General features: G+C 43.3%; 1 protein-coding gene across 1 annotated transcript; it reads left to right on the top strand.

Annotated features, from left to right (window-relative positions):
- Positions 1-461: 461 nt before the first annotated feature.
- LOC120055453 (FAST kinase domain-containing protein 3, mitochondrial-like) lies at positions 462-23,499 on the top strand. The gene is made up of 12 exons (XM_039003316.1): positions 462-587; positions 1,114-1,162; positions 9,078-9,942; positions 10,225-10,540; positions 11,155-11,342; positions 11,456-11,604; positions 18,053-18,269; positions 18,564-18,723; positions 18,880-18,971; positions 21,644-22,265; positions 22,508-22,622; positions 22,909-23,499. Exons 3-12 carry the CDS (start codon positions 9,120-9,122, stop codon positions 22,993-22,995), a joined length of 2,769 nt encoding a protein of 922 aa, XP_038859244.1. The 5' UTR covers positions 462-587; positions 1,114-1,162; positions 9,078-9,119; the 3' UTR covers positions 22,996-23,499.
- The last annotated feature ends 1,132 nt before the right edge of the window (positions 23,500-24,631 follow it).

The following is a 24,631-nucleotide window of genomic DNA, read 5'->3' on the forward strand; positions in this document are numbered from 1 at the left end:
TCAGGGCAGAGTGCACACAGCCTGCATGTCCTCTCTGGGCAGCCAGGTCTGCCTGTGACGCCCGGTTTCTACAAGGTTATAAGTACCATAATGAACCTAGGGTATCTACGGCCAGGCTGTGTTCACTGAGTCTGTACATAGTCAAGTCAGTATTTTCCTCAGTTTTCTATTAGTCACAGTGATCATACATCTGTTACAGAGTACTACTGGAGACCAAATACCATTCAAGTGTGCTTTGGGTTCTCTCCAACAGGTGATATTTAAATTTGATTTTTGTTATAATTTGGTTGGGCCAGATTGTCTGAGTGCTGTCCTAAGGCTTTATTAGTGAATTGAGCCCACCAATAGACTGAGGGGCCTTTTCTGCCGTCATCATGCTCCTCCAGCCCGGTAGGTGGCAGTAATGCACCAAATGTTGGCAACGCCATCAACAGAAGAAGACCAAAAGGTTGCATGCTGGGAAGATGGGCGACACTGAGGATGCTAACGTCGTTAGTAACATGGATTGAGAGGACGGGGAACCGAGTCGTCTTGCGGCAAATGACATCAATCGTGTTTCCAAGTGTAGATGCGTCTAAGCTACCAGGGTAAAGTCTCCGTCGGTCAGTGTGAATATACACCAACCCATATCCACTGCTGCTGGGCAGAGCGAGTCAAATTGAATTCCTAGCAGTATAGCGCAACTAGCAGTATTAACGCAACTATAGTACCTTAGATAGTTTGCAAACGACGGTATCATTGCATGGACGGACACGACCAATAAGTTAGAGTATTATGCCATTATTAACTTTCAAGTGAAATCGTCAATATAGATTGTCAAGGTTTTCACTGACGGGCTGGTTGTCACTCCTATGTTTGACAGCTAACACTGCTGGCTAACGTTAATTCGTCACCGGATTAGATAGTTAGCTAACTAGTTAATTTACGTAACTAGTTAAGTTATCTAACAGTAGGCGTCCCATCAAGTCCCCTAGAAGGCAAGGCCTTTATTGGGCTAGCAAGCGAAATATCCCTTTGATAAAACTTCGTTAATAACTAGCTAGCTACTACTGAGCTTTGTGGTAAATTATTGGGAGTGTCACTGTCAGATGAAATGTTATTGTTCCCTGCTAGATAGAACACCACCACCCATCTGGATATCCCTCTTCTGCGTTAACATCATGTAAGTATGTTCATCAATGAGTGATTGTCATGACATTGTATCAATAGTTAGCAACTCTAGCTAGATACCTTGTTTATCCAGTGCTTTTTACATCAAGCCATACGATGGTAACGTAGCTAGATGTAGCGACCTAACTAATGGCCTCTGACAGCATCCCCGGATTATGTGTTAAACGCTCTACAACAAAGCTTTCTTAGTGTCCAACAAGCTTTCTCTGCCCTTAACCTTGTTCTGAACACTTCCGAAACAAAGGTAATGTGGTTTGGTAAGAAGAATACCCCTCACCCCACAGGTGTGATTACTACCTCTGAGGGTTATGAGTTTGAGGTAGTCACCTCATACAAGTACTTGGGAGTATGGCTAGACGGTACACTGTCTTTCTCTCAGCACATATCAAAGCTGTAGGCTAAAGTTAAATCTAGACTTGGTTTACTCTATTGTAATCGCTCCTCTTTCACCTCAGCTGCCAAACTAACCCTGATTCAGATGACCATCCTACCCATGCTAGATTATGGAGACGTAATTTATAGATCGTCAGGTAAGGGTGCTCTCGAGCGGCTAGATGTTCTTTACCATTCAGCCATCAGATTTGCCACCAATGCTCCTTATAGGACTCATCACTGCACTCTATACTCCTCTGTAAACTGGTTATCTCTGTATACCCATCGCAAGACCCACTGGTTGTTGCTTATTTATAAAACCCTCTTAGGCCTCACTCCCCCCTATCTGAGATATTTACTGCAGCCCTCATCCTCCACATACAACACCCGTTCTGACAGTCACATTCTGTTAAAGGTCCCCAGAGCACACACATCCCTGGGTCGCTCGTCTTTTCAGTTCGCTGCAGCTAGCGACTGGAACGAGCTGCAACAAACTCTCAAACTGGACAGTTTTATCTCCATCTCTTCATTCAAAGACTCAATCATGGACACTCTTCCTGACAGTTGTGGCTGCTTTGCGTGATGTATTGTTGTCTCTACCTTCTTGCCCTTTGTGCTGTTGTCTTTGCCCGACTATATTTGTACCCTGTTTTGTGCTGCTGCCATGTTGTGCTGCTGCCATGTTGTGCTGCTGCCATGTTGTGTTGCTACCATGTTGTGTTTCTACATGCTGTGTTGTCATATGCTGTGTTGTCATGTGTTGCTGCCATGCTATGTTTTCGTCTTAGGGCTCTCTTTATATAATGTTGTCTCTCTTGTCGTGATGTATGTTTTGTCCTATATTTTAATTTATTTTTATTTTTAATCCCAGCCCCCATCCCCGCAGGAGGCCTTTTGCCTTTTGGTAGGCCTTCATTGTAAATAAGAATTTGTTCATAACTGACTTGCCTAGTTAAATAAGTTGCTGAAAATGTTCCTGGCCCTAGTGAGTGTGTGTAGTGAACAACAATAATGGAATCGGTAGTTCGCCTTCAAAATAAAAGTCCCCCCATTTGATACTGATGCAAACATAGACAAATAGTGAAAACATGCCACACTTGTACTAGTTAATCCTAAACAAGGTTGGAATTAGGCTTGGGTGGTAACTGGGGTATTTGGAAAAAGCCACGGGATGGCTTTTCAATACTGTTGAAGCTATTTCGTTAAGTTAAGTTTTTAAGTTTTTTAATACATTTGAAGTTTTTTTGCTACTTTTTATTAAGCAAATACCTGCAGTCAACTTATGCAATATGTTAGGTGATGAAGGACATTGCGTTCTTCATTTCACTTGTTATTATTCTGAACAAAAATATAAATGCAACATGCAACAATTTCAAAGATTTTACTGAGTTACAGTTCATATGTGACCCGTTTCAGAAAAATAGGCATATGTCGCGGGTCACTACTTCACTTTTCGAACATGTAAACATTTATGTGTCTTAATAACTAACTTGTATGCCATCTGTAAATAATAATAAAATTGTTAAATTACGAGCCTAGTTGGTTAAGCCACAGAAAAAGAGAGCAACCTTTCCGCTAGCCATGATTGGCTGAGAATGAGTAGGCTGGACATGCAGAGAGATTGGATTGGTCTGCCATATAGCACGCTTCCGTCTATTTGAGCTGGTCAGTATGGTAATACTGTCTAACGCAGCTTTAAACAAAAATAGTATCGCGTAGTAAAAGTGTTGCTTTCCACTTTCTGGAGGACCGAGTTTAGTGTAATTCGAGTATGATAGCTAAGTAGATGGAGAAAACACCTGTCTCCAGATTACATCTTCAAACTAATGGTAACCATGGCATCCGAGACAGGAGATGCGTCCATCTATGATGTAAAGTGGTTTCATTTCAAGTCGAAGTGTACTGTTAGCTAGCTAACGTTAGCTGGCTGGCTCACTAGCTAACGTTACGTGTATGATTTTATTATTCGTATCTCAGAGCTATGGGTCTCAACCACAAAATACACATTTGTTATCAATAGCTATTTCGAATTTAACGTTAAAGTAATACTTCCATATTTTGGGTAATATCCTTCTTACCCAGAGTCAGACGAACTCATAACATTTTTGTCTCTGCATGCAGTTTGAAGGAAGTTGAAGGTAGCATATCGTTAGCTTAGCAAAATGCTGGAAGTCTATGGGTATCTACTAGCCAGCTCCTCCAAAAAGCAGGTTAATAGACCTAACTCCTCCAAAGCTGGGTGGTTAGCACTAAGTATTCTTTACAAGTCTATATGAAATGATAATATATTTGTTTGTTTGAATTTTTTTTATTTTTAACTATTTGTCTCATCCGCTGTGATGGTGGGCTGGCTCAAGGATAGGCGGTGCATGAGTGTCAACACAGCTTCACAGTTTCAAACGTGTTTGCTAGATATCAAGTAAGCAAAGTGTGAGAAGACGTCAACGATAAACCCTACAGAAAAAGAGTTCATCAACAGACTGTCATTGCTCGTCCAAAGCAATATTTTTATCTCGCAGCAGTGACTGTGAAGATTGTTAATACTGCTGGAAGTATTTTCAAGCTACTATTACTAGCTAGCTTATGTAGCTAAGTGTGAGGAGATTTGTTTTACATCGATGGACTACCATCACTTGTCCAATATCGAGAATGGTTTGTGGATGTCCTCTAAAAACGTGCAATTACAAACCAAGGAAGTGGTTGGCTATAATCTTTAACAAACTTCCATTGAATGATCCGGACCGATTGAAACTATGGCTAGTTACCCTGAATGTAGATAACACTCTGACCAAGGACCTCAGAAAGTTAGTGGTTTGCGCTAATTATTTTATATATTTTTTACCTGGGCATTATAGAGCCCCACAGTGGAGGTGCCATAAAACCTAGCGGTCAAACAGAAATGGTTCCAATTTTTTTTTTACCATTCATTTTTCCCATTAAAAAATAAATAAGGGTTGTGTTTCATGTAGTCTGACCCTGGCGTGACGTTTTGATAACCATGTAAATCTCTCTCAGACAAGATTACTTGAATCAATATATTCCAATTGAAAATGCTAATTAGCATCAAAGTAGACATCATGCAAAAATACCTATCCCTGCTAGCTCCTGCACGTCATCTCTAGCTGATACCTTTTGCTAACAAGTATTGAGTAAATTTCAAACTTGTTCCAGACAGTTCACACAATTGTAAAGAAATGTATTCATTGCTACTAGGGCTGTCAAAGTTAACTCGTTAATGCCGTACATTTTTTTGGCGTCATTAACCTCTCTTGGGTACGTGAGACGTTAGCGTCCCACCTCTTCAACAGCCAGTGAAACTGCTGGGCGCCAAATTCAAATACAGAAATACTCATTATAAAAATTCAGAAAACAAAACATATTTTACATAGGTTTAAAGACTAACTTCTTTTGAATCCAACCACGGTGTCAGATTTAAAAAATGCTTCACGGCGAAAGCATACCTTACGATTATTTGAGAACATAGCCCACTAGACAAATCATTACAAACAGTAACCAGCCAATTAGAACAGTTACACAAGTCAGAAAGAGATAAAATTAATCCCTTACCTTTGATGATCTTCATATGGTTGCACTCAGCAGACATTAATTTACACAATAAATGTTCCTTTTGTTCGATAAAGTCTCTTTATATCCAAAAACCTCAGTTTTGTTCGCGCATTTTCTTCAGTAATCCACAGGCTCAAACGCAGTCAAAACAGGAAGACAAAAAAATCCAAATTGTATCCGTAAAGTTCATATAAACATGTCAAACGATGTTTATATTCAATCCTCATGTTGTTTTTAGCCTAAATAATCGATAATATTTCAACCGGACAATAACGTCGTCAATTTAAAAGGTAAACAAGAAACGCACTCTCTCGGTCTCACGCATGAAAAAGCTCTGTGACACTTTAGGGTCCACTCATTCAGACTGCTCTTACTTCTTCATTTATTTTCAGAATACAAGCCTGAAACAATTTCTAAAGACTGTTGACATCTAGTGGAAGGCATAGAAACTGCAATTTGAGTCCTAAGTCAATAGATACTGTAATAACATTGAATAGAAAACTACAAAAAAAACCAAAAAACGACTTCCTGAATGGATTTCTCTCAGGTTTTCGCCTGCCAAATCAGTTATGTTATACTCACAGACACTATTTTAACAGTTTTGGAAACTTTAGAGTGTTTTCTATCCAAATGTACCAGTTATATGCATATCATATCTTCTGGGCCAGAGAAGCAGGCAGTTTAATTTGGGCATGCATTTCATTCAAAATGTCGAATGCTGCCCCCTACCCTAGAGAAGTTAATGCAGTTTCTTAGTTTGACACCCTGAACCATCTATTGTTCAATAAATGCACTAGTCTGACAACCACTTTACTAGCTAGCTATTTGTATGACTGAATGATGGAGAATGCTAGTAAGCGGCTTTTAAATGGCAAATTCAATTTCAAATCACTCCCAGATGGCTCTCTGGATTAAACCAAAGTAATTTGCATCTACTGCAAGGCCGAATTTGTTTGAATGTTCATTATCATTTACAAGTTCAACATACTGTTGATGCCGGAAATACAAGTAAAGTCACTAGTAGCAATGGAGGACATCTTCGGCTGGCTAAACTAGAAGAGAGGCCTATGGACAAGTCAACGAGCAGCAAAGCAGTGGAACATTGAAAACGAAGTAACCACAGTTTGCACGGAACATGATTGCAGCTGCGAGACATCTGGCTTTTGTGCGCAGTGCAGGACAGGTGTTCAGTCTCCAAAGGTCCATCACAGTGTCCCTACAGAACAGCGGGTTCGACAATACCCTAGCCAAATGCCGAAAAATTGTTGGGCATTTCAAACACAGCGCACCAAACGCTGCAGATCTAGGACAACAGCAAGTTGCAAATGTGCTAAAGAAGGAGTCACTCGCACAAGATGTTACAACAAGATGGAATTCCACTCTAGAAATTGTAAAGCATGTCCACAGAAACCAACAACCACAGCTAAACTGGAGAAACTGCAGAAGCACTACTGGAGCCCTGTAGGTAATATTCTTTATCTCACTATTAGTGTTATAATAAGGTGTGTGTGTGTGTGTGCGCGCGCGCGCCAGGGAGGGAAAAGTGTGTGTGTGTGTGTGTGTGTGTGTGTGTGTGTGAGAGAGAGCGAGAATAACACGTCTCTTGACTGAAGTGATTTTGAATGATCTTTCAGTGCAGGTACTTGACTTTACTTCTGGGAAGAGAGTAGTACTTTTCCTGCTCAGTGGCGTTGCCTGCTCTATGTCATCTCCTTCAGATGATGGAGAGCTCCGAAAATGACACTGCCTACATGGTAAGATTCAAGCTGACATTCACAACAGACCTGGAGAAACACCAACCTCACATGGCTGGAGATCGCCACAGCACTCGACCGAAGGTTTTAAAGACCTTGAAGTGCCTTCCTAGACCTGAGAGGGGTGAGGTGTGTGCTTTGGTCAGCAACTTGCTGAAGGAAGAGAGGCTTGCACAGCAACCTGATTAAAGTAACAGTCAGAGCCACTAAAGAAGAAAGCTGCTTCTGAGTATGACTCTGATGAATAGGAGGAGTCCATGGAGAAATGTATGGAACGTTACAAAGCAGAGCCCTGCATCATCATGGAGGACTGTCCACTACAGTGGGGGTCACAGCATGCAGGGCCACACACCAGGCTGGCCTGCATTGCACGAAGGCACCTGGCATCTCCTGCTACGTCAGTACCTTGTGAGAGGTTGTTTTCACTCTCTGGGAATATCGTGCCAAAGAAGAAAGCAGCTTTATCATGTGAAAATGTCAACAGGCTTGTTTGTATTTGCAATTGGCTGAATGAACTTAATAAAAAAACAGCCTTGAGTCTTCTTGGTATGACGCTACAAGCTTGGCACACCTGTATTTGTGGAGTTTCTCCCATTGTTCTCTGCAGATCTTCTCAAGCTCTGCCAGGTTGGATGGAGAGCGTCGCTGCACAGCTATTTTCAGGTCACTCCAGAGATGTTTTATCGGGTTCAAGTCTAGGCTTTGGCTGGGCCACTCAAGATCATTCAGAGACTTGTCCCGAAGGCACTCCTGCGTGTTCTTGGCTGTGTGCTTAGGGTTGTTGTCCTGTTGGAATATGAAACTTCGCCCCAGTCTGAGGTCCTGAGTGCTCTAGAGCAGGTTTTCATCAAGGATCTCTCTGTACTTTGCTCTGTTCATCTTTGCCTCAATCCTGACTAGATTCCAGTCCCTGCTGCTGAGAAACATCCCAACAGCATGATGCTGCCACCACCATGTTTCAACGTAGGGATGGTGCCAGGTTTCCTCCAGACGTGACATTTGACACTCAGGCCAAAGAGTTCAATCTTGATTTCATCAGACCAGAGAATCTTGTTTTTCATGGTCTGAGAGTCCTTTAGGTGCATTTTGGCAAACTCCAAGCGGGCTGTAGTGGCTTCCGTCTGGCCACTCTACCGTAAATGCCTGATTGGGGGAGTGCTGCAAAGATGGTTGTCCTTCTGGAAGGTTCTCCGATCTCAACAGAGAACTCTGGAGCACTGTCAGAGTGACCATCGTGTTCTTAGTCACCTCCCTGACCAAGGCCCTTCTCCCCCGATTGCTCAGTTTGGTCGGGTGGCCAGCTCTAGGAAGAGTGTTGGTGGTTCCAAACTTCTTCAATTTTTAAGAATGATGGAGGCCGCTGTGTTCTTGGGGACCTTCAATGCTGCAGAAATTCCCCAGATCTGTGTCTTGACACAATCCTGTCTCGGAGCTCTACAGACCATTCATTCACTCTCATGGCTTGGTTTTTGCTCTGACATGCACTGTCAACTGTGGGACTTTATATAGACAGGTGTGTGCCTTTCCAAATCATGTCCAATCAATTGAATTTACCACAGGTGGACTCCAATCAAGTTGTAGAAACATGATCAATGTAAACAGGATGCAACTGAGCTCAATCTTGAGTCACATAGCAAATACTTATGTACATAAGGTGTGTTTTTTTTATATTGTATAAATTAGCAAATATTCCTAAACCTGCTTTTGCTTTTTTGTTATTGGGTGTTTTGTGTAGATTGATGAGAACAATGTTTAATTTTTTTAATCAATATTAGAATAAGGCTGTAACGTAACAAAATGTGGAAAAAGTCAAGGGGTCTGAATACTTTCCGAATGCACTATAGGTATAGCTTTAAGACTATAAATTACTAACCACCCATCTTTGCACTAGTTGGGTCTATTTCCCTGCTGTTGAGAGGAGCTGGCTAGTAGATACCCATAGACTTCCAGAAATTGCATTAAGTTAACGATATACTACCCTCAACCTCCTTCAAACTGCACACAGACCAAAAAAAATGGTATACATGAGTCGGTCTGACTCTGGTTAAGTAGGAAATTACCCAAAATACTAAAGTATCCCAATTTCACCCCTAGTGTGTACATGTACTTTGTGACCCTTCAGGGATTCTCACACATTCTAAACTGGAGTGTGTTTTATTTAGCCTATTTGTTCCGTCTTCTCTCCTCTCTCTGTCCCTTCCTCTCTCCCTGTAGGTGTAGTGTGCAGTGCCCCAGCGGTGGACTAGCCTGTGTACTATGCTGTGGCTGCACTCCGGCCCGGGCCTCCTGAGTTGCGGCAGCATCATCATCCCCTCGCCCCTCTGCCCACGACACGCCCGCCGCCCTAGTGTCCTTTCCCTCGCCGGCATGTACGCTACCCGCCTGTACAGCTCAGGGGGTGGGGGAGGAGGAGGGGGAAAGCCAGGGCGCCGGCCGGGCCTGGCGGGTAGAGGGCTGCCCATGCTGGAGAACCACCACCACCCTCTCCCTCCACACCACCACCCCCACCACGTGCACACTCCAACCCCCAGCTACCCGCCCCTCTACCAGGGGCGACCTGACCCTCACCGGGGGCCCCATTTCCACAGTCACCACCACCAGCAGCACTACCACCCGCACCTGGCCCCCCCTCCTCCGCCTCCCCTCATCCCCCTGTACGCCCAGCTACACCACCACGCCACTGTTGGTGCCGCTGGCAACAAGAAGAAGACGTGGAACTTCATCCACGAGAAGATGAGCTACGACACCTTCTTCACCATGAAGCGGCTGATAGAGCGCTCGCGTCGGGGCGACGAGGTGCTGCGCTGGGTGACGCAGAACCCGGGCAAGATCTCGCACAACCACTACCCCATCGCCCTGCAGAAGATCGGCCAGCTACTACAGGCCGGGGCTGCAGGAGGGGGCGGTGGTGACTCGGAGGCAGCCCTGGTTCCCAGAGCCGGTGGAGGAGTGGAGAACGAAGGCAGACAGATCCTGGAGCATCAAGACTTCCAGACACTGTGCAACGCCATCGTGAGCGACTGTGTCAAGTTCGACAACTTCAGCATCGTCAACTGCCTGTACGCTGTGGCTGCACTAGGTGAGGCTAGGTGGTCACAAGGAGGCAGTTTGAAAGTAATATTGCTTGTGCAGGTTAATCATCGTTTTTATGCATTTGATATTATGAATGAGACATGAACATAGTGAAATGCTAATGCTAATTACTGGTTTATACGTGTATTCAATTGTTTTCTTATGGATATGAAAGGAAGTATTGTACATAACCCTGAATGCAATATTTTGATATATAAAACGGACTATATTCGTTATAAAGAAAGGAAGTTAACCAAATAAACCCTGAACTTCCCATCTCCTCCTCTAGGCCTTCCCAGCCACTCACAGGTGGTGCAGGTGCTGGAGGCAGAGTCACAGTCACGGCTGGACAAGTTCAACCAGAAGGACGTGTCCATGGTGTTCAGCTCCAGCATGAAGCTGCACCCCAGCAGCCAGCACCCCCTGACCGAGGCCTGCCTCGCAGGCTTGGAGAAGAACCTGGAGCGGGAGCGCCACCCGCAGACCCTCTTTCTGCTACTCTCCTACTACCGGCTCAAGTGGCACTCGCTGCAACCCACCGACACTACGACGGCCGGGAACGTCGCCAATGTACGCCCCAACCCAGAGCAGCTTCTGGTCAACAGGTAGGTTTGGTATGATGGTTAATTACCCGTTTAGGGTAATACAGACAAATGTATACAACTTTACATGTTATATTTGGTTCTCTTGTTTGCAAGAGGTCCGTTCATAATTCATTACTAGCCATCCAAGTAGAGGCAATGCAGGGTTATGAAGTACAACTGGGTTGCTTTCGATAGGAAATCAATGGAGACAATGTTAGAGACATGCCTTAGAGGTACACATTCTTTTGACCCCATTTTTGTTTACTGAACACGACACAGGTCTAGCGTGATGAGTTCCCGAGTGTCATTTCAACGTTGGTTATTATTGTGATCAAAGCAGTTGTCGCGATACTTGGCGATAATGTCTTTAATCGTCATACTTGGTAAAATCGTGACGACCGCTTTTATCACAATAATTTACTTTGTATCATGATTCCAAATTCCACCATTGTCAGTTTTGACTAGGTGATATACAGCTAAGACCGGAAGTGACTTTTTCGCAGCAGGTATTGAGAATTAGGTTACAGTTAGGGCTAGTTAAAATGCTCTCTTAACCAGCTACAAAAATTCACTTCCACTTGTAGCTGTACTCCATTTAGTAACAACCACCATTGTCTTGCTTAACCTACCGTCAGGAAGATCCTGCGACTGGTCAAACACACACTGGCTAGCGTAAGTGGTGTGCGCGACCAGGAGATGGCGCTGCTGGATGAGATGCTGGCTGTGTGTGCACGTGAAGCTGGCAACAAGAGCCTAGAGCTCATCTTCAGCTCGCACCTCTTCTACCAGAACAGGCAGGAGAGGTTTGTGTGCAGCCTGGCTGGTGAGTTTTCCTTTCCTCCCTTCCCCCTCTGCCACTATCTGGCAGCTGTTTAATCTGCCTTTTCTACATATTTCTTTAATTTCCAAGATAACAGTCTGCTCTTTTCTCGATAGAGGAACTGCCTGAAAAAGTGGACAGCATAACCCCATTCACCATGGCCCTCATTGCCAAATACATTGCCCGCCACCGGCTCAGAGAGATTCGACTTCTTGACACCATCGCTGATTTTCTGGTCAAAAAGGGCGAATACCTGGACAGCAAGGTAAGGAGGCCCACTCATCTCTAGAAAATCTCTGTCATACATTTAAATCACTGTTGAGCAACTCCGGTGTTGCGACTGGGCATACTCTATCTGTTTATTGCTGCTTATTATTGGGCATACTGTTTTTTTATGAATGGCTATTATTACACCTGAAATGTTGGTTATTTACTAGGGATGGGGGTTTGAAATCATTTCACTATTCGAATAGTAACATACATTTTTGTCCGATATCCGGATACTTGCTAAATACATGTTTTTTTTTTAAACTTATGTTTTTAACCTGAGCACTGCTGCATGAGGGAGAGAGGCTGCCACTGCCGAGGGGGCCGGTGTGTGCGGGAGCGAGCAGACCGAGAGAGAGACACAGTAGCCATGGCAACTATAACCAAGACTAGCTAAATTGTAGCAGTCACAATGTTATTTATCATCTCATATAACAGTGCCTGTCTTGGCTGGAGTAGCCCAAAGAAGCTAAGCTAGCTAGGCTAATTGAGGCTACATGCTGCGCTTTCTCCCCAACGCCATTCAGATATAACAACAGCCTACCTGTTGGTTGCTCATTGTAGCCTACTCCTTCTCATTTCGCCAACTTTTAATTCCCTCATTTTATTCCATCTTGCATTCCATTAGTTAACTTTCACTCCACATGCTACGCACTCAGCCTCTTTAACGCTTTCATTGGCCAACATGAACAATCTACAGATGTGAAGGCTACCGGCCTTTTTATGGGGCGCATGTCATACATGGAAAAGATAGTCGTTTTATTAAATTAATCATTTGAATGTCATTTGTATGTCATCAATGCACAACTATAGATTTCTGACATACTCATTATTATTATTATTATTATTATTATTGTGGGGCTTGCGAAACAAGAGTCCCCAGTTAAATCTTATACATACTTCTTATTCTTTAGCATTCAACCCCTCTTACACCGTTTAAGCTAGAAATGCCGTTCAAATTTTAAAACGTGTAGACTGGTCTGGATTGAGTTGTTTGTATCCAAGTTGATGTTCCTTTTTGCCCGTCTTCATTCACTTTCATGGGACTTTTTTCAACATTCTAAATTGCCCCCATTGTGACATCACTTCCAACATTCCATTTCCTGTAAATGCAACTATGCAACTTTTGACACAAATCCGCTACTTCAACCACTTCGCCAACAACTTAGACAAGTTAGAACATCTACTTCTCTGCTTTTCAAATCTGTTTGCGGAACAAAAATATCCGCTACGTATCTAACGATACTGCTGTTACAGTAATACATTTTTTTACCAACTTTTTCCAAACTGCTGTTTTTGACCACCCCCAACTAGTCAGAAACTTAGGGCATATACAATCTTCCACTACTTCTTTGCGTTTCAAATCGAAAACCGATTAGGAATAGCTCCTAGCAATCAATAGATTGTATAGCTACTTAACTCATCAATTGCTTTCTTTTATAGATGAACTAAGTCATATCAGAAGCTAGCAGATTCATTACTTACCAACAACAGCTGCACATTTCAATAAAATTGCATCAAGTTTGAAGTTCACTTTCCTTGCTTTGCCCAACAACACTATCATGAATCTAGCAAATAAGTTCTGTGGGTCAGAGTGCAGTATTTATTTAGCTTCATTGCACAAACGTTTGTTAGCATGTTCCTCACAGTGGCTCTAGCTGTGGAGGGAGCAGGCCTGCCAAGGCAACTGTTTGCCTAGCAACACATGCCTCGGAGGGAGAAAACTCTTTATAGCTTGACAAATTCCCATGATTTGTGAATCTGTTTCAAAAATCGAACAGGTCAAGCACATGCCCCATTCTCTAAATAACTGGCTATTTTGCCTGTCTGTAAAGAAAAGGGTGGGCTGTACGTTGATCCTGCTGCTCTGATTGGATACAACGAAGGTGTCTACTGAACTACTGAACACAACCACACAACTACTGACCACAATTATTGACCACAACCAAACAACTACTGACCACAGAACTACTGACAACAACAACAATACAACTGCTGACCACAACTGCTGACCACAACTGCTGACCACAACTACAACTACTGACCACATCTACACAACTGACCACAAACACACAATTATTGACCACAACTACTGACTACAACCACACAACTACTGACCACAACCACATAACTACAGACCATAACTCCTGATCACGCAACTACTGACCTAACCTATTGACTATGACTACTGACATTGACTACTGACTACAACTACTGACCACTAATGACCATGACTACTGAACCACACAACTACTGACCACTAATGACCATGACTACTGAACCACACAACTACTGACCACACAACTGATCACAAATACAAATACGGACCACAACCACCCAACTACGGACCACAACCACCCATCTACTGACCACAAACACACAACGACTGACTGCTAATGACCATGACTACTGACTACAACTACTGACAACAACCACACACTACTGAACCACTCAACTACTGAGCACAACTATACAACTACTGACCACAGCCACACAATCACTGACCATTAAACTACTGACCACTGTCAACAACCGCACAACTACTGTCCACAACCACACGACTACTGACCACAACTACTGAACAAAGCAACTACTGACCACAACCATTGACAACAACCACAGACTACTAACTACAACTACTGACCATGACCACTGAACCACACAACTACTGACCACAACCACACAACTACTGACCACACGACTACTGACCACACGACTACTGACCACACGACTACTGACCACACGACTACTGACCACACGACTACTGACCACACGACTACTGACCACACGACTACTGACCACACGACTACTGACCACACGACTACTGACCACACGACTACTGAACACATGACTACTGACTACAACTGACTACAACCATTGACAACAACCACACACTACTAACTACAACTATTGACCATGACTACTGAACCACACAACTACTGACCACACAACTACTGACCACAACCACACAACTACTGACCACAACCATTGACAACAACCACACTACTAACTACACATATTGACCATGACCACTGAACCACACAACTACTGAACCACATAAATACTGACCACAACCACACAACTACTGACCACACAACTACTGACCACACAACTACTGAACAAAACAACTACTGACCACAACCACATGACTACTGACCTCACAACTACTGGCCCACACAACTGACAACAGCCATTGACCACAACCACACAACTACTGACCACACCACAACTACTGACTAATATTTCTGAAGTAATGTCCGTTTGGATATTTGACACATCCCTATTATTTACACACATTGTGGGCTCGTACTTCTGACACCTTGTAAAGAGTGGACACTACTCCATAGTAAAAGCTATAAATTATGCTTTATTGACAATTCTCAAAGCATGGAATTAACAATGCAATATTTCCCCATTCCACAAGAGGCTCTGCTGCCCCCTAGCTGTCTGGCCACCTAATGGTTGTAGCCAAATCATTACATACAACATACATGTTGTGTATTTACATTATGGGTTTGATAAAAGCATTTATCGTGATACTTAGTATTCCACAAATTAAGTTTAAGGGGTAGCTTTCATATTGCAGATTGTGGCTTGTATCAATGTAACTGTCTGCATAATTTCCAATCCCCTATACAGTGCATTCGTAAAGTATTCAGACCCCTTGACTTTTTCCACATTTTGTTACGTTACAGCCTTATTCTAAAATTATTATGGGGTATTGTGTGTAGATTGATAAAAAAACAATCTACACACAATACCCCATAATAAAATAATAAAAAAACAGGTTTTCACAAATTTTTGCAGGATCACATTTACATAAGTATTCAGACTCTTTACTCAGTTGAAGGACCTTTTGCAGTGATTACAGCCTTGAGTCTTCTTGGGTATGACGCTACAAGCTTGGCACACCTGTATTTGGGGAGTTTCTCCCATTCTCTGCATATCCTCTCAAGCTCTGTCAGGTTGGATGGAGAGCGTTGCTGCACAGCTATTTTCAGGTCACTCCAGAGATGTTCGATCGGGTTCAAGTCCGGGCTTTGGCTGGGCCACTCAAGGACATTCAGAGACTTGTCCCAGAGCAGAATGCTGTGGTATCCATGCTGGTTAAGTGTACCTTGAATTCTAAATTTATCACTGACAGTGTCACCAGCAAAGCACCATCACACCACCACCTCCATGCTTCACGGTGGGAACCACACATGCGGAGATCATCCGTTCACCTACTCTGCGTCTCACAAAGACACAGCGGTTGGAACCAAAAACCTCAAATTTGGACTCATCACACCAAAGGACAGATTTCCACCAGTCTAATGTCTAGTGCTCATGTTTTTTTGGCCCAAGCAAGTGTTGTGGAAATTAATACTGAGAGAGACTTTGTCATTTCTTCAAACAATCATCTTTATTTAATATCGATTAATTACTGCAATAATGATACTAGTCAACCCAACAGTCTTGAATGTTGGGCCGAGCGGCCTAACCCTTACAGACAATTCAGAGTTTTTATGTAGCTGACACTAAAGATGCTTTAGGGGGTCCACCCCTCCCAGGCATCCAAACACATTAGAAAAGAAGTAAAGAAATTCCCCAAATTAAGTTTTAACAAGGCTCACCTATTAATTGAAATGCATTCCAGGTGACTACCTCATGAAGCTGGTTGAGAGAATGCCAAGAGTGTGAAAAGCTGTCATCAAGGCAAAGGGTGGCTATTTTAAAGAAATACGTATGCTACTACGTATGTGTTATTTCATAGTTTTGATGTCTTCACTATTATTCTACAATGTAGAAAATAGAGGGGAAAAAACCTGGAATGAGTAGATGTGTCCACATTTTTGACTAGTTCTGTATATACACTACCGTTCAAAAGTTTGGGGTCACTTAGAAATGTCCTTTGTTTTTGAAAGAAAAGCATATTTTTTTGTTCATTGAAATTAACATCAAATTGATCAGAAATACAGTGTAGACATTGTTAATGTTGTAAATGACTAATGTAGCTGGAAACGGCAGATTGTTTATGGAATATCTATATTAGCGTACAGAGGCCCATTATCAGCAACCATCACTCCTGTGTTCCAATGGCATGTTGTGTTAGCTAATCCATGTTTATCATTTTAAAAGGCCAATTGATCATTTTGGCTCTAACCAGAATAGAAAGAGTGGGAGGCCCCAGTGCACAACTGAGCAAGAGGACAAGTACATTAGAATGTCTAGTATGAGAAACAGAAGCCTCAAGTCCTCAACTGGCAGCTTCATTAAATTGTACCCGCAAACACCAGTCTCAAGAAAAAGCCCTATCTCAGACTTGGCCAATGAAAAGATTAAGATGGGCAAAAGAACACAGACAGTGGACAGAGGAAGATTGGAAAAAAGTGTTATGGACAGACTAAGTTTGAGGTGTTTGGACCACAAAGAAGAACATTCGTGAGATGCAAAAAAATGAAAAGATGCTGGAGGAGGACGCCATCTGTCAAGCATGGTGGAGGCAATGTGATGGTCTGGGGGTGCTTTGGTGGTGGTAAAGTGGGAGATTTGTACAGGGTAAAAGGGATCTTGAAGAAGGAAGGCTATCACTCCACTTTGCAACTCCATGCCGTACCCTATGGACGGTGCTTAATTGGAGCCAATGGGGTGAAATCTCTTCAGATTCCCTCAACAAATTGACAACTAGAATGCCAAAGATTTTTTGACAAAAGCAAAGTTTGAAGGACACAATTATTATTTCAATTAAAAATCATTATTTATAACCTTGTCAACGTCTTGACTGTATTTCCTATTCATTTTGCAACTCATTTCATGTATGTTTTCATGGAAAACAAGGACATTTCTAAGTGACCCCAAACTTTTGAACGGTAGTGTGTGTGTATATCTATAAAAATATGAATTGTTTTATATATTTTCCTTTTATTTTTCCCTAACCCTACCTCCCCTGTTTGGAGTAAACTAATGGACAACACCACTTAGGCTTCTACATCCAGTTTATACATACTATATACATTTTACAGACACAATATATTTTACAATAGTTATCTTTTGTTTGTTTTTAGTCCCATCCTTCAGCTACCCTCAACAACTCCCCTCTATCGCTGAAAACCATCCATTTTTGATTTCTATTTGCCATATATTTTTCAACTGTGCTGTGATGTTTCACAAACTTTCTGAACCTTTCTATTCTTAGTTTCTACAGATTGTAAATCAAAGATACATTTTTTTGCTAACAGTATTATTATATTATTGATCGATCGACTGACTTTTTAAATCACCCAGCAGTGCTATTTGCAGAGTTAGCTCCCGGTAAATGTTGCAATTTTTCAGACATTCCTGAACTAGCGACCAAAAACAAGCTACATATGGACAGCGCCAAAACAATTGATCTAATGATTGTCTCTTCGCAGCAAAAATTGATACTTGGTAATATCACGATAATGGTTTTTCTCTTCTCCCCACAGGTTATCCAGAAGCTGGTGTTCCCCTTCAGCCGGATGAACTACCTGCCGTCCAACAAGGTCCAGTTCTTCTCCAAGCTGGAGGTGGTGCTGGAGCTTAAGGCCCTGAGCTCCCCGCTAGCCACCGTCAATATCCTTATGTCCCTGTTCCAGCTGGGACATTTTCCCGGCCTGGTGCTGCACAGGGTCTTCTCCACTGCCTTCATCAGCAACGTCACCAGTGAGTGGCACGCACACACGTGCATATACTGATCATGCAACATCAAAGAACAGCTGTGTTTCATTTCTTTTGACTTACCCCTTTCAGTAGACACAATAAACCACAAGCTGACCCCTAATAAACAACTAATGAACACACACATAAATGAACTGATGCATGAAGTGGAATAGTACCCCCACATACCCCAACTCAATCCCATTCAGTTGTATGCGATTCATTTGAATGGTCGGCCATTTTAGACAGTTGCTCTCGCTCATGTCTTTGTTTCTGCGGATCTTGTTCCCCCATTTGTAGACAGTCCTTATGCTCTGATCGTGCTTCGCTACTTGTCTCTGTTGGACGCAGCGGTTGAGCTGGAGTACCAGGACTACACCGGTCCACGGCTCCAGGACACGCACAAGGTGCTCATGTTTGACCACGCGCTGACCGCTGATGAGGTCAACCGCAAATACAGGTACGGTGCAGTACTAGAGTGATTGGTTAACCAACTGTTAGTTGGTGCACGGTCATCTATTTTCTTCATTGAATTATGTCTGCCTTTTCATGGCAAATCCCAGTGAAGCATGAAAAGTATCTGGTTGACATGAGTGTATTTGTGTGTGTTCTTCAGCTACAAGGGTCTTGTTGCTGAAGCCCTCAGACAATTGGTTGGAGAGCATGGCTACAAGCAAGATGAAATCCTGGCCCCTGGGTATTACACAGGTACATTGAACAAACACCAGATTGTGTGTTAAACCCAACAGCCACTGTAAGATAGAGACCTGCACGGGTCCGTTTCTTTTGAGCCGCACCTGCCCCACGCCGGCCTTTATCAATTCCGAACACCACCCGACACCAGGACAGATTTTTCTCAACATCCCGACCCACCCAAGTAGAATTGTTCTGAGAGCTGATCCGTGACACACACCAAATAACACCAATTTATTTAATTGTTTTAGATTAGGCTAGTAGGCTATTTTTCCCCTCCCTGCATTAATTAATTTGTCTACCTGTATAATCAATATTGGGATAAAGGAAACCATGCCATGAACTAAGAACAATATATTATTATTTTCACAATGAGATGCAGCACATTGACAACTTGAATCGCTCTGGGGGGGAAAAAGCGTGTTCTAATTAGCTTTCTTACCGAATGAAATCCTATAGCCAACAACAAAACAAGATATTAACATTTAATATGATAATCAAATAGTTTCATTGAAACTTAAGTAAACAATTCCCAGAATCGAATATAGGTTGCAAAAATACATTTATTTTGTAGGCTATAGCCTAACTCAAACTTTTACCAGCCGCACTGGTTTAAACTTTTATTTAAGCAGCTAAGTTGACTGAAAACACATTCTCATTTGCAGCAACGACCAGGGGAGAGGATGGGAATGATTGAGCCAATTGGAAGCTGGGGATGATTAAGTGGTCATGATGATATGAGGGCCAGATTGGGAATTTAGCCAGGACACTGGGGTTAACACACTTACTCTTACGATAAGTACCATGGGCTCTTTAGTGACCACAGAGAGTCAGGACATCCGTTTAACTTCCCATCTGAAAGACTGCACCCTAAACAGGGCAATTTCCCCAATCACTACCCTGGGGCATTGGGATATGTTTTTAGACCTACTGGCCCTCCAAAACCACTTCCAGCCGCATCTGGTCTCCCATCCAGGGACCGACCAGGACCAACCCTGCTTAGCTTCAGAGGCAAGCCAGCAGTGGGATGCAGGGTGGTATGTTGCTGGCAAATAAACTTGATGTGGCCTGCGTAGCCTATGGTCTAAATGAACAAAAGCCTGAATTAACGTAATAATTCACTGATAATAAACTGAATTAGCCTATCGTAAACGAATACGGGCTTGCACTTTTTGCAGGCTGTGTATCCATCTACTGGGTTGTTGTCCTTGTCCACAATGACTCCAACCAAACCGGAGATTTCACTCACGTACCACCTGTTTCCACTATGGTGTATTTCATAACCTTTCTATTTCTCCAGTTACGTTAGCCATTTTCACGTGAGCTACGCTAGCCAGGAAAAGTAGGCTAAGCTTGGCAACGTATTCTCACGTGGGGGGATGAAACATACGTTTTCAGCACCACACGAATAATTGACAGTTCTCTGATTCACTGTGTTCGTGGCTTGTGCCCTACAGTATACAGCTCTGGGGAAAAAATGAAGAGAACACTGCAAAATTATCCACTTCTCTGGTTTTACTATTTATAGGTATGTGTTTGGGTAAAATGAACATTTTTTGTTTTATTCTATAAACTACTGACAACATTTCTCCCAAATTCCAAATAGAAATATTGTCATTTCGAGCACTTATTTGCAGAAAATGACAACTGGTCAAAATAACAAAAAAGATACAATGTTGCCAGGTCTATCAAGGTGTGGATGGAGGACGACCAGATCAAGACCCTGTCATGGCCAGCCCAATCTCCAGACCTGAACCCCATTGAACACCTCTGGAATGTGATCAAGAGGAAGATGGATGGTCACAAGCCATCAAACAAAGCCGAGCTGCTTGAATTTTTGCGCCAGGAGTGGCATAAAGTCACTCAACATCAATGTGAAAGACTGCTGGAGAGCATGCCAAGACGCATGAAAGCTGGGTATTGAAAATCAGGGTTATTCCACCAAATATTGATTTCTGAACTCTTCCTAAGTTAAAACATTAGTATAGTGTTGTTTAAAAATGAATAGTTTTCTTTGCATTGTTTAAAAATGAACTTATTTTCTTTGCAATATTCGAGGTCTGACAACTTGTATCTTTTTTGTTATTTTGACCAGTTGTCATTTTCTGCAAATAAATGCTCGAAATGACAATATTTCTATTTGGAATTTGGGAGAAATGTTGTCAGTAGTTTATAAAATAAAACAAAAAATGTTCATTTTACCCAAACATACCTATAAATAGTAAAACCAGAGAAACTGATGGTCTCTTAATTTTTTCCAGAGCTGTATGTCTGCCTCATCACTCGCATGATGTTGCGAATTCAATTCTGTAACACAAGCTCCTGAGTTTGTAAAACATTACCTTGTTTTTAAATGTTTCTGACCCGCAATATAATTGTTCAAACTGCGAGCCGACACGCGGGTTGAAAGAATGTTTTCATTCTCACCCACCAGCAGAGTTCTTTTGCAGGTCAACCGCGGGGAACCGCGGATATCCTACCTGATGCAGGCTCTACTGTAAGATACCACACAGTTGAACACAATGGTATAGCATTATGTAGTGCTGTAATCTCTTTGGGGTTGTAGAATTCTGGAAACTTTCGCAAAATTCCCAGGTTTTCCTAAATTCCAAGTTTGAGGAATATTAGGGAAAGTTTCAACCCTAAATGTTGCAACCCTAATCCTCTATATCCCCATTCCTTTTTAGACTTCCTGCTGTGGATTGATGGCTCTGGCCGAGTTCTCCCTATCCGGGCAGGGACCTCGCTAGGTATGGCCCCAAAAACCCCAGAAGGATCCGCGGCCGTGACAGCCCTCACTTCAGACTTTCAAAAGTTCTCCCCCTTCGCCCCACTAGAGGTAGGGGGGGACCAGCGACCCGTCGAGGGGGACGATGCGGTGAACTTTCTGCCCTACCACATGCAGCGAGGGGCAAACCCTTCCTCGGCCCAGAGGCCGGGCCCTAACGGCGGGGGCCCTCTGGACTACAACCCTTACTACACGTCGGCCGATTACTACTTCAGCCTGGCCAAGGAGCACTCTTTGGAGAGCCAAGACAGCTCCACGCTCAGCAGCCCTCCCTCAGACAGCCTGGCACATCCAGGGGCCTCCGGGGTAGGGGGATCTGCCACGGCTGCCCCCAATTCCCTCTTCCAATTCTCCATTGGGAAAATCCTGGAGGACGAGGGAGGGGCGCAGGTGGGGCCGGCGAGTCAGGGGCTCAACTGCGAGCTTCCTGCATTCTATGAGGCAAACGGGGACGTGAAGCCCACCTCACCACTTCAACTGCACCCGGCTGATCGAGCTGGGGACCAGCGGCAGCTCAAAAGGTCAGTGCTGATGGGATCCCCAAATCTGTCCAGTCAGATTTCTATCCTTATACTACTCAACTAAATGCTTGATAATGCATCAGTGGAGCAATGCAAGTTAGCGAATAACTTTAAGAAATATTGTTTTGCTGGGAGGTCTGCCATCTTTCTACCGTCTTTTGCCACTTGTGTGATTAAGGAATTTATTTCTAAATGAGAAATCATTTGTTAGTTCCTATATACCACTTCCTTACTTCTTTCAGAGTGGTTATGTCGGTGAATGACAAGTGGCACTACTGTCACAACTCTGAGGTGCTGGTGGGCTCCCGGGCCATGAGAGACCGTCACCTGCTGCTCCTGGGATACGTCATCCTGCAGGTGAGCCCATACCATCTTAAAAACCACATTTTCTTTAACCATTTTATAAACCACATTTTAAACATCTTACAACCACATTCTCAACCAAATGTCAGTATTCCCTTACCTCCATTACAATCATCCGATGACGCTTTTGAATTGGCAACTGCTACCTGGCAACTGGTCTACTAATGGTCCGCTTTGCCCAAATAAGTAAAAACAAACCGTGTTACTGACATCCCTCCTTGTGTTTTCTCTCTCCTCTGCTCCTCTTTTTCCTCACTCCCTCTGTTCCTCTATTCCACAGCTGCCGTATCATGAGCTGGAGAAGCTGAATGGTATAGAGGAGGTGAAGCAGTACCTCCACAAAAAGCTCCTGGAGGTCCCCTTATGACAACTAAAGACTTGAGTGTGTGTGCGAGTGTATGCCATTTTGGCTGCTTGGAATAGGACGGTTGTTGGTGGGATTGGGAAAGGGGGCTTTGTTTGTGGTGAAAGACAAACCCTGGTCAAAGTCTAAAACAGACGAGTTTCTGGCAACTTGCGTTTATCAAAATGGCGTTAGCCTATTTGCAACCAGTCACGTCCCCAGTTGATGGCATGTGTAGTATCAGGTTGCCACGCTTGTTGTCAATGCAATCTTGTCATTGTCACTTCACAACGGTTCAAATCTAATTGTTATTGGTCGCGTACACATCATTTGTTAATGTTATCGCGAGTGTAGCAAAATGCTTATGTTCCTAGCTTCAATAGTACAGTAATGCCTAAAAATATAAAAACAATACACGCAAATCTAAAAGAAAGGAATTAATAAATAAATAAATATTAGAACGAGCAATGTCAGTCCGAAACAAAACAAAAATAACCCATATATACAAAAGTATGTGGACACAATGAGTGGATTTGGCTATCTCAGCCCCACCTGTTGCTGAAAGGTGTATAAAATCGAGCACACAGTCATGCAATCTCCATAGACAAACATTGGCAGTAGAATGGCCTTAGTGAAGAGCTCAGTGACTTTCAATGTGGCACCGTCATAGGATGACACCTTTCCAACAAGTCAGTTCGTCAAATTTCTGCCCTGCTAAAGCTGACCCAGTCAACTGTAAGTGCTGTTATTGTGAAGTGTAAACATGTAGGAGCAACAATGGCTCAGCCGCAAATTGGTAGGTCACACAAGTTGACAGAACGGGACCGCTGAAGAGCGTAACGCGTAAAAATCATCTGTCCTTGGTTTCAACACTCACTACCGAGTTCCAAACTGCCTCTGGAAACAACGTCAGCACAAGAACTGTTTATCGGGTGCTTCATGAAATGGGTTTCCATGGCTGAGTAGCCGCACACAAGCCTAAGATCACCATGCGCAATGCCAAGCGTTGGCTGGAGTGGTGTAGAGTTTGCTGCCATTGGACTCTGGAGTAAGGGAAATGCATTCTCTGGAGTGATGAATCACGCTTCACCATCTGGCAGTCCGACAGACGAATCTTGGTTTGGCGGATGCCAGGAGAACGTTACCTGCCCCAATACATAGTGCCAACTGTAAAGTTTGGTGGAGGAGGAATAATGGTCTGGGGGCGGTTTTTCATGGTTCGGGCTAGGCCCCTTAGTTCCAGTGGAGGGAAATCTTAACGCTGAAGCATACATTAAAGACGATTCTGTGCTTCCAACTTTGTGGCAACAGTTTGGGGAAGGCCCTTCCCTATTTGACAATGCCCTCGTGCACAAAGCAAGGTTCATACAGAAATGGTTTGCCGAGATCGGTGTGGAAGAATTTGACTGGCCTGCACGGAGCCCTGACCTCAACCCCATCGAATATCTTTGGGATGAACTGGAACGCCGACTGCGAGCCAGGCCTAATCACCCAATATCAGTGTCCAGGGGGGACCAACTCCATATTAATGCCCATGATTTTGGAATGAGATGTTTAACGGGCAGGTGTCCATATACTTTTGGTCATGTAGTGTAGAAGCTGTTTTTCAGTCTCTTGGTCCCAGCTTTGATGCACCTGTACTGTCTCCGCCTTCTAGATG

Source organism: Salvelinus namaycush, chromosome 11 (assembly GCF_016432855.1).
Source record: "Salvelinus namaycush isolate Seneca chromosome 11, SaNama_1.0, whole genome shotgun sequence".
Classification (NCBI taxonomy): Eukaryota; Metazoa; Chordata; class Actinopteri; order Salmoniformes; family Salmonidae; genus Salvelinus; species Salvelinus namaycush.

Bases quoted from the DNA above. Each gene is read 5' to 3' on its own strand.
- LOC120055453 (XM_039003316.1), top strand. From the start codon at position 9,120: ATGCTGTGGCTGCACTCCGGCCCGGGCCTCCTGAGTTGCGGCAGCATC. The intron at 18,270-18,563 runs GTGAGTGGCACG...CCCCATTTGTAG, and splicing joins CTTCATCAGCAACGTCACCA to ACAGTCCTTATGCTCTGATC. The intron at 18,724-18,879 runs GTACGGTGCAGT...TGTGTTCTTCAG, and splicing joins GAGGTCAACCGCAAATACAG to CTACAAGGGTCTTGTTGCTG.